This window comes from Amphibalanus amphitrite, unplaced genomic scaffold, assembly GCF_019059575.1.
Source record: "Amphibalanus amphitrite isolate SeventyFive unplaced genomic scaffold, NRLGWU_Aamphi_draft 000669F_arrow, whole genome shotgun sequence".
NCBI classification, from domain to species: Eukaryota; Metazoa; Arthropoda; class Thecostraca; order Balanomorpha; family Balanidae; genus Amphibalanus; species Amphibalanus amphitrite.
Genome location: NW_024882163.1, coordinates 145094 through 156397, shown reverse-complemented (window position 1 = coordinate 156397; position 11304 = coordinate 145094). Strand labels below are relative to the sequence as shown.

The following is an 11304-nucleotide window of genomic DNA, read 5'->3' as shown; positions in this document are numbered from 1 at the left end:
GCATGGAAGCCAACGGTTGAACATGGGCTACTAGGGCTGCATTATGTTCCCAATATTTTCCCGACGCGTTTTCTTTGAAGTATGGTATATGAATTTATTTATTTATTATCGTGGATTTGTTTATTTGATGTAGTTGAAGCAAATCCATTAGAATATAAATGCAAACTCTGTACACCATACAGCACAGCAGCGCCATCTACCCAACTGCACCCATAGGGAATTTCAAGGGTGTCTGACACTGCAAAGACAGGCTGACGAAGAAAGACGAACGTCTTTCGAAAGCTCCCGTAACTAATAAACGAAGCTGGTAATTTGAATATTTTTATGCTAGAATGTCTCTGTCCCAGCTAAACGATAACATTTATAACTACATGAAGTACCAAGAGAATACGAACGGTGTTAGTCATCCCCTGGCTCAGACCCCCTACGGCTCAGACCCCTACGATAATACTAGCTAACACTTACATTTCATAACACTTCAATACCTACATTGTGATGTGATGTGATATGATACCTATCATTGTGTTCTTTCAAGTGTCACTGACACCTTCAACGGTGTTTAAGTGATGACATGACACTTTCAATACCTACACCCAGAGGGTGTTTTGTTCTCTCTTTGACACAGCTGCAAAAGGAGTGTTGAATGGGATCGACACTTCGATTGGGTACATCCCAAGTGTGCTTTTCAAGTGTCGTGTGACACCTTAAACGGTGTTTAAGGGATGACATGGCACACTCAGTACACCTAACGGGTGTTATGTTTTCTCTGTAACACCAAAAAAGGTGTTGGATGGGAGTTGAGACACCTCGATTACACCCCAAGTGTGTTATTTCAAGTGTAATGTGACACCTTAAATGGTGTTCAAGCAATGTCATTACACCAATAACGATGTTCAACGGGGTAATGACACTGCTATGAGTGTTGAATGGGAGTTACGACACCTCGATTACATCCCAGGTGTGCTCTTTCAAGTGTCGTGTGACACCTTAAACGGTGTTTAAGTGATGACATGACACTTTCAATACACCCAGAGGGTGTTTTGTTTTCTCTTTGACACCAAAAGGAGTGTTGAATGGGAGCTACGACACTTCGAGTACATCCCAAGTGTGCTTTTCAAGTGTCGTGTGACACCTTAAACGGTGTTTAAGGGATGACATGGCACCCTCAGTACACCTAACGGGTGTTATGTTTTCTCTGTAACACCAAAAAAGGTGTTAGATGGGAGTTGAGACACCTCGATTACACCCCAAGTGTGTTATTTCAAGTGTCATGTGACACCTTAAACCGTGTTCAAGCAATGCCATTACACCAATAACGGTGTTGAACGGGGTAATGACACTGCTATTAGTGTCATGATACACCATTAATGGTGCTTAACACCCATAATACACTGATAAAACACCCGACCAGTGTTTTATATTTTTTCAGTGTATTTGGTAATAATAATAATTTTGTTTCGGCTGCTAATACAAACTAATTGAGCCTTTTGAGAATAAAAATCCACGAAATGTAGGTAGCCGAAATCAGTATTTGTGCGCTATTTGGCAAGCATTTGCTTATTCAAGGATACCTGGCCCATCTATCGTTTCAGTTAGTTCCGACAAGGTCGCCATCGATGATTATGTCGTCGTCATAGTGACACCTAACTACAGTTGACATACGCGGATACCGCTGACGCGTTTACCATCCTCGCTGTAACGGACACAAAGCGTGCACTTTGTCCAGCCACGCGCGGCAGCGTACGTTATCAAGCTGTAGCGATAGGCGTCCGGCGCGCACTGCGAATTAATGGTGAGGCTGCACATTTTATAGTGCCTCCGTAAAGGTGATGAGCGATCTGAAAACGATCGAAATATTCGTAGGTAATGCAACGGGACATAAAAACAACGGGGATAGCGCGGCCAAGCTCTATGTCATAGGCACAAAAACGCAACACAAAACACCGTTAAATGCATGCGCATTGCGCACTCTACGGTCTGCACTTAAAACGCTTCTCTTTGCTGAGAGGGTTTTATCGTTTTTTTCTCAACAAATGTTATATCACAAAAAGTTCCCGTTTGACGAATTAGGCACTTCACCTATCAATAGCGACACCAGATAGCGGATGAGGATAGCATAGCGCCTTAGTATTGGAAGGTTCAAATTCACTCCTTTTGCTGGTAGAAGCTAAATACTCAAGCTAACTCACTTTAATAATTCTGGTCTTGTTACACCGCTGATTAAACCGATGAGGGTCTTAGCCAACTTCATTATGATGAGAGGCGAGGCATATTTCGCCATGCCAGATTATCCAGAAAACTAAGAAAGCTAGACGCAAAAAAGCGATAGATAGTTCGCTAGATCTTTCAGAATCACAAGGGCCATTTTTTGGTCAGGTCATCGCTGAGGTCACTCGAGGTGACCAAAAATAAAAATATCAAGAAAAGGACACATAAATCGCGAATCGAAGGCCTAGAGAGTCGCGGAAAAGCGCACAGAAAGAAGCTGTTCAAACGCAGAACAGTGACCTAATAAGTCAACCCAATAAAAAACAGCTTCCGCGGCGTTACAACTATGCTCAAAAGCCAAAGCTGAGGTAAAAGAGTGTTTTTACATCAGGCAGACAGCGGAATGGAGCTATATCATCCAAAGGAACTTATAAGCAGCGTCTTGTGGGTCGACCATCGAACCTTTATCAGTAATCGATGATAGCTTCGTCGAAGCGCCGATTTTAAACTATGAGTTCACGTGACAAGGCGAAACTAGATAAATTTCGGCATAGGTAATCTGCTGGAGCGCTGGTGACATAGGCCATTGTTACTGTGCTTACTCACGCTATCTGGTGGAACCGACCTCGCACAACTGGGAACAGATAGCCTTATCGCGGCGGCCGGTGCGTCAGAGGTGGACATCCACCGTCAGAGTATCAGCGGCTGACCGCTGGTCAGTCGGCCATCTCAGCGCGCCCCGGTACTACGGTCCGGTCAACCGGTCAACCATGGCGCGTGTCGGAAGCGTCACCCTCCTGTGCGCCGCTCTCCTCTGCGTCACAGCGTCTGTCAGCGGCAGCTCGGCGCTGCTGCAGATGTTGCCGGAGCTGCTGCCGGCAGGGCCAGTCTGTCGCCGCCAGATGCAGCTGCCCTCGGAGACGAGCGGCGCCTTCTTGGCGCATGTGTGTGATAGTAAACAGCGGCTGAATGACCTCCTCCTGGAGGCAGGGCTGCCGGAGCAGCCGGAAGCGCCCGCCGCGCCGACCCTTGTTCGGCCGGCGACTTTCACACTGGAGGACGAGCTCCCGGACCGGGTGACTGCAGAGAGCTTCGGAGATGAGCAACCCGAGTGGGCCTATGAGGTGGCCGCCTGGCTGGCTCCGATGCAGCAGAGCGTCTCGAACGAGCTGTGTCGCCAGCAGAGCCGGGCCTACCTGGAGGAGCTCAACAGCGCCCGACCCTGGGCGCTCAGCAGTGAGTAGCAACTAGCAACCGGGCATTTTCGATTACCAGACCTTGAAATCAATCCAGCGCCCCCAAAACGCAATGATATAGCAACCCCATAGCGAAAGACGAAAATCGCATCCAGGGTTTGACGTTGGGCCTGTGCTTAGGCTTCTTACAATGAGTCAAACCAAAAATAAATTCAAAATTCAAATTTGAATTTTGAAATATTTTTAATTTTGAATTTTTTAAAATATATCCTACATACTTTCAAGGAGATGTCATTCACAAAGTATTTTAGTTTAACTATCCCTATTCGCCGATACCTCACCTTCCATGTTGTAGGAAACGTAACGCTACCTTTAACGTTACACATACCAAATGCTCCACATGGAATCGGTTACAGTTTAATTTACAATCGTATTGACGTAAATCAGTTGCATCAATTCAGATGCTTTTAAATCGTAGATATTAACACAACAAATTAAAACGCACTTAGGTATTGTTGGCAGGTATGTTTGTTTTGTATTTTTCAATACAATAGGTGCACGCATTTTCCTTTATAACTTCATCGGTATCCCGATCTTCAAGATGCTGAGAATGCAGAAAACGATTACCGCGTTGCAATCATCGCAAAGATCGGGGTTTGCTGTTTGTTTAATTTTCCAAATAATCAGACATAAGCAAGCTGTTCACGAACAGACGAATTCACGAGCATGTGACTTCATCGGCCACGTTTTCGTAAACAAAGAGCGAGTAGGGGGCGGAGAAGAACCCCTTGCCGTTTCGCCTCTAATTGAGCTAGAGCCTTCCGGAAAAACTCTAGCTCGCGCTCCGTTACGAGACACAGCGACTGCTTAGGTACTGATTCTAAGGTCTCAGGTGGACTATTGACATCTGAGGTGGTCAAGTGCTCCAAGGTAATTCTTTTTGTAAATAATTTCATTAAAAAAGGTTGTTTATACGCGATTGTAGCACCATCGCATTCGCGATTCGCGTTCCTCATGGCCAGACGCGTTGAATGATGTAGGTACTTTTTTGGATGAGGTCAACTTAGGGTGTTGACCTCAGGTCAAGGGCAGATCAAATCACTCAGGCCACAAAGTTTGTTAAAGGAGGTCATAGGTTAGGTCAAACCGTCAAATCACTAAGGTCACGAGGTTAGAAAAGGTCATGCTGCAATTCACTCGATTTGGCATTCCTTCTGAGGCCATTGTTGGCTTTCCCGATTGGCAAGCTCATCAGAAGTTATTGACGAAAAATGCAGATTGACCAAACAGCCTTAGTGACGTCTTATATGACGTCATGCACGGTCTAAAATGCAGAATGTAAGCACCAAACCTTGCACTGAATATGAAGTTATTCACGAATTGTTCGTTAACAAATATGCAAACAACGAGCCCTAGCAAAAAGAGTGCCATGTACGAACCATAAGGGGGGCTTTTACACCTTAGGAGGGGCGATTTGCGGTCTTGCATTCCAGAAGTATATAAAAACATTCTACCCGTGATATTGTGAGAGAAAAAATTGCAGCGTGTGTATTTGCGATGTGTTGTGAACTTTTGTACCATTTTCTTTTTGTATTATGGGAAGCTAGCACTGAAGATGATATAATCGAAACGCGTTTGCGAAGGCTTTCTATAATACAGTACCTTTATATTTAAAAAAGTTTCACTTATCTAGTCATAATTGTCACAATGAACGTTCAACAAGCCCTAGCAAAGCTTAAAACCCGCGCACCGACGGGGGTCTGCGCCAACTTCGCACCGACGGGGGGGGGGCGGATGACCGCCCCCCCCCCCTGAGATCTCGAGAACGAAGCAAGATAGCGACAAGCGGTAAACGGCATCGGATACGCACGGTCAAGATCTACAATTTTTACTAAGGTCATTTTCAGGTCAGGTCAAAGATGACGTCACAGGGGTCGAAAAAATCAAAATGGCGGCGCTAGATATTGAGAGAGTTTTTCTCGAATAACTTTCGAATTAGTCAAGATAGGAACAAACTAAGGGCATCATCGTGATCCTCTCGTCAATCCGCATCGAATGATATATATGTTGACCTCGAAAGGTCAAGGTCAAAGGTTGACCTCAGGTCACGTGACCTCGAGGTCATTATGTATATCATTCGATGCGTCTTGACGAGCTGAACACAATGAGACCATCCACGCGTCTGTATCTTGTTCCTGTACGGAGTTATTGGGCCAAAAACCTTTGGTGACCTTTGATGACGTCACATGACCTCACAGCTGCCCAACAGCAAAACAGACCTCAAGGTAGTGAAGGTTGATCGTATATGAAGTCATGTATGGTATATGGGGCCATTCCGAACCGTTTTAGTGGTAAAAACAGGGAGTTGATTTTTCCCCCATTGACTTACCTATAATGGGGAGGTCGCGAAATTGACCTGACCTTAGGTCACCGATATCAAAATTCCGAGATATACAAATTGTAGCTACTAATAACCTAATAATATCCTGCGACTTTCAAAGGCCTCCGACATCTACTGTAGCTCTGGCACGGTGACAAAGTTGCAAAAAAGTGACTTGAGGTTGGGTCATTCAAAGTGACCTGGTGACCTGACCTTAAAAGGTAGGAGGTTCAAACTTGCACACCATGTGTAAAATTGATGAGGGAATAGTCATACCAAATTTCGCGGCGCGTAGCGCCGCGGTTTTCCCGCTATTCGCGAAAAACCTCAGGGGGGGGGGCGGATATCCGCCCCCCCCCCGTCGGTGCGCGGGACTATCCCACCTTCAAAAAAGTACCGTTTAGGATTCGGAAATGTTACTCATGATATTTTGACGAATTCTGCAAGTTTTTACGCGTTTTCATCGTATACTTTTTGAGATATTGCGACTTTCATATTTTATCGTGACGTCATTTATATCAAATCTGTGACGTAATGAAGGATTTACTTCATGTCAATGTGAGGGGAAATTTGGCAGCAAATATATTTGCTCTGAAATATGACGCGGCTCATACAATAACAAGAGTGTCTCTGATTGGCTTATTCGTAAATCAAGTGAAACTTCACTTGAATGTGTGACAGGCGTTCAAAAGGCAAATGAGTAATGACGTCATCAAATAGCCGTTAATAGTTAAGAGACAGGGCCTTAGCTAAGGCCCACTTTTCAAATGAAGGGAACGAATTTATTTAACACCACGAAACTGAGGATATTGCGGCCAGGATATATAGTGGTTTCTGAACCTGGCCGCCAACTTGGCTATCTCAACTCAGAACTAGAGATTGCAATCCCGGGATCGGGAACCCGGGATCCCGGCGGGATTTTAATCCCGATCCCGATCCCGAAATTCCGCCAATCCCGGGATCCCGAAAAAAAAAAATCAGTCTTTCACCATAAAAAGAATGTAGCCGCTGCACGAGTCTTGTTTACACTGTTCATGGTGCTGCGTGACATAAAGCAGAGAAACAATTTAGCTGGCACCCCGTATCGGCCGTCCACAATCGACCGTGTTGGTAGCTCCCGGGTATCACCCACAGCGGTTAAGCCGCTCAAATGTGTACGAAAAAGGGTCCCGAACGCCAAAAAAAAAACAAAAAAAAAACAAGAAAATGCAGCATCAGTGCTGCAACATCTTTATCAGGATTCAGGATCACGAATCGTTCAGCGATTCTGACTTGTCCGTGCGTGGCCGGAACAAAAGAGGTCATCAAGACAGTCTTTGTGCTCGTGTCGCAGAAAGATGTCACAGATGTCACGCAAGTGACGGCAGAGCTCACTGATTTAACCCTCGCCGGACCTATTGGTTTTCTACATACGCGCCGGCCGAGGGGGGGGGGCGGGTACGACCCCCCCCCCTCGCCGTTTCGCCCCTGGTGGAGCTAGCGCGTCGCGGAAAAAACGAGCGTGTGCGCCGTTACGAGACGCAGAGATTGGTACCCGATTTTAAGGTCCTAGGTCAACCGGTGACCTCTGAGGTCAGGTCAAGTGCCCCAGGGTACGGTTCAGTTTTTGGTGAATAACTTCGCAAAAAACGGCCGCAGAGCCGCGATTTTGGCAGCATCGTGTTCGCCTCGCTCAGGCGCGTCGAATGATATGCTTCTTGTTCGGGTCAGGTCAACTTAGGGTGTTGACCTCAGGTCAAGGTCAGGTCAGCACCCCCAGGTCACGAAGTTGGTCGAAAGAGGTCATGTCGCATATCATTCGATCCGGCAGGTCTTCCTGAGTCCATTGGTGGCTTTCTCGACTCGCTAGCTCAATTTGATCGGGAGTTATTGACGAAAAACTAATATGACCTTGATGACGTCATAAATGACGTCACGGAAGGTCAACATTGCAAAAGTGGCGCATCTAACCTTGCAAGGAGTGCATCAAATCACGATTCTGTGTGCTTGAGATAGTTGGAGATCGTTCCCGGCGCCAGAATAGCAGTTTGAATTTTTCCCCATTGACTTATAATGGTGAGGTCACGAAAATGACCTGACCTCATATGACCTTTAGGAAAAATCCGAGATATACAAGTTGTGAGACTCATAATGGATACTAGATCCTGCAAGTTTCATTTCCCTGTGACATCTCCTCTGGCAGTGAGGGCGTTGCGAAGTTGCGACATCTGAAGACCGTGCAGAGGTTCACTTATGACGTCATAGGTCAGTGACCTGACCTGACCTAAAAATGCGGTTGGTGTCAAAAGATGCGGCTTGGATCAAAGGTCAGGTATGCCAAGTTTCAGCTCTCTATCGCCAGCGTGTTCGGAGCTATCGCGAAAAAACCCTATGGGGGGGGGCGGCACCCGCCCCCCCCCCTCGGCCGGCGAGGGTTTTAAACGTTGAAGACGGTAGAGTGGAGCTCTCCCAGTCAGTGACTCTGCCCTCAAAGCGACTTTGGAGCAAAGTCTGAGAGACATTAGTGATGAAAGTAGAACCGGAAGGAGGTGAAGTGACCAAGCGACGTCTTGAAAACATTGTGAAATAGGGAGCTGCCAAATTTGGCGTACACTGGTCGCGAGTTTTAAAATAGACAGACCTACCAGCAATGGCTTAAAACTGTCGCGCTAAATACGAGTAGCGTAGACGAAGAGTGAGTGAGGCGTTGATGTGCTGGAACGGCCGTCTTAATGACGAGATGAGGTAGTAAACGCACTGGTCGACGCACAGTTTTATAAAGGCCAATTGGGAAGAAATGCAAATCAAATCGAAACGTTTCCTTCGCAAATTCAATCGTTTTTAATACAAATGACATGGTCTAAGGATGGCTTTTGGTTGCCGCTTTGTTTGTGGTAAGCTAAAATACGCAAAATATGGCAGTAGGAAATTATTCTTACGACTTTTAGTGACTAGACCGGGATCCCGAAATAAAAACTTTCGGGATCCCGGGATTGGCAAAACGTGCCGGGATTGCAATCTCTACTCAGAACTAATGCAAAGGTGGGACAGTCCCTTTAAAGGTAGTGTGCCAGCTTTCTTGGACCATATGGAGTTACTGACCCGGATAAGGAGAACCGGATTTTTAGAACTTATCCATACCTTCAAAACTTATGGAAACGTCTTAAATTCTTCAAATTTTGAGTACCCCAGTGCAAAATTCGCCCCGACGGGTTGTCGGTCGTACCCCAACCACATTTCACACCACTATGAACAATAAATGCACACACTAAAATCGCTATTACCGATAGGCTCATCCAATCAAGTTTCGATAAACCCGTTCATCATCATCTCCTGCGGTTTCGAACACGCCTGTTAGGTGGCTTCTGATGCTCGTCGAGGTCGGAATTTCCAAATACGCGTGGTGCGTCGGGCCGCGCGCTCTGACTTCGGCCAAGAAAAATGCGTCAGCTGATCATTGTCATTTCTGCCACTTGCGTGTGGTGAAATGGGGTCATAACTTATAAGACGGCTTTTTCATATCAATTATTTTACATAAAATCATATTTCAAACCATAAATAATGTTCGACAGCCAAATAAAAGAAACAATACCAATACGGGCTTACAGTTTAAGGCTCGACATTGTGTTGTCTACGATTAGACAGCTGATAACTCATTCCCGTACGTCGTATGGTCGTAACACTATAATGACCTTTGCTTATTGTCACAAGTGCGCCGCATTCGCGATTGTTGCCCGACGCCTGTTTGCAGGTGAGCCCACTACAGTTGTTATACATATCTAAAAACCGATAAACTTTTAGGCGAAAAAGGCACTATTCCAGGCCCATTTTTGTTTTTTTTTGCGATATTAGGTAAAAACAGAAGCTTCTTATCCTAGGAAAAATAAAACGGGAAATCTTTCAAAGGTGGCACACTACCTTTAAGACTCCGACGAGACCCTTAAAACCAACGAGGGAAACATAAAACAGCAGCTTTCTGTTACTGTACCACTTCAATGTGGAAGCAGTCGCCTCGGCCTCGACCTGTGTGCACTGTTGCAAATAAAATGCGCCGATACGACGCATGCAAAGAACCTATTCTCAGTGCGACTTCATCTGTAAATGGAGACGAAATAACGGACGAAATAGCTACTAAAACGCCTCCGAGGCGTCGTGAACCCACCCATGCCTGTCTGCCGGCCACCGGGCACGGCTGAGGCCTCATCCGGCACTGCCTCGGCGCCGATCACGTGACCGGCCATCGCCCCGGGCGGGGACGAAAATCCGACCAATCGTCTCGTTCGGCGGCCTGCACCGAGCGAGCAGCCGCGTCCACTTAGTGGATGGAGGTGCACAGCGTCGATGATTGTTCAAACATTCACAATTTCTATGTTATTTGCTTTTGTTGAGTCACTCAGGGTTTTTTAACGAAGATGCTGTTTCAATTTGATATGGCCATTGAATGCTTATACCTATACCGAAGTGTAGGGTGAATAGGTCAAAAACGCCCCCCTTAAGCGCGAAACCTTCTGACACTCAACCCAACACAGATTACTTAAAACTTTGGGCACCATCATGTAGCCTATTCTTTTTACTACGCTTTGAGACCAAGAAAAGACACCTGCGTGTGGTATTTAACCCCCCAAAAAGGTTTTCGCATACCCTTACAAAAGGGCGTTTTGCCCCATACCCTGGGTAATACGCCCACACCCATGTGCAAAGCGCCCCCACCCCATCCATCAACAGAAAATGATGAACATGGCAGAACTTGATGTCATTCTGACGTCATTTGTGGTCAACCTATCATAGCCTTTGGAATAAAATTTTGTTGCAATGTGTAAAATGGATGCCCGGAGGAGTCCTGAAAGTTTGGTGACGATATCTGCAGTCGTTTAGGATATATCAGCAAAAAAGGACAGGGAGAGGCCTTTTCGGCCCCGACCTACAGGGCGCTACCCTGCACTCTCACCACCGTGCAAAACGCCCCCCTTTCAGAAAACTGGGGGCGTCTTGCCCCATGCATCGAGTAGGCGTCTTGCCCCATCCACTCCATTTCCGGTCAACAAAACATTGACAAAAAACGCGCCACTAATGCCGCAGCATAATACATTCAACAGAATGACAATAAAACGCAGTTTTGAGTGATGTGCACAATAGCAAGTTTTGTGATATAAAGAGGGCATCAAAATATTAGGAATCTTCTGTAAAAACAACAAAAACCAGACCCAAAACCAACATCAGCACCTACCCACGCTGCTCCTCAAGACGCAGAACCGGAAATAGAGACCTACGTAAACAAGCAGCTGACTGTTCTGAAAGACAGGATAAAACACCTATCCGTCGATATGAAATACGATTTTTTTTTAGGGGAGGCGTTTAACCCAGGGGTGCGTTTTCCCCACAGTTACCCTATATAGCGATGCATAACAGTTGGCATGAGTTGATGCTTAGAATATCATAGAATATCAACACTAGCCCATGGCTGGTAAATTGCTCGGTAAATGCTCATCAAAAATAAAACGTCATGGAACATTGTCACATTGTCACAACGGGATAACAGAG

At 46.0% G+C, this 11304-nt stretch overlaps 1 protein-coding gene across 2 annotated transcripts in view; it reads left to right on the top strand.

The window, feature by feature from the left end:
- The first annotated feature begins 2924 nt into the window (after positions 1-2924).
- LOC122364330 (nose resistant to fluoxetine protein 6-like) overlaps positions 2925-11304 on the top strand; it is a 28797-nt gene continuing 20417 nt past the window's right edge. For both annotated transcript variants that reach the window (XM_043334605.1, XM_043334604.1), the window contains exon 1: positions 2925-3444. In XM_043334605.1, coding sequence (XP_043190540.1) covers positions 2979-3444 — 466 coding nt within the window. In that variant the 5' untranslated portion in view covers positions 2925-2978. The remainder of the gene's footprint in view (positions 3445-11304) is intronic.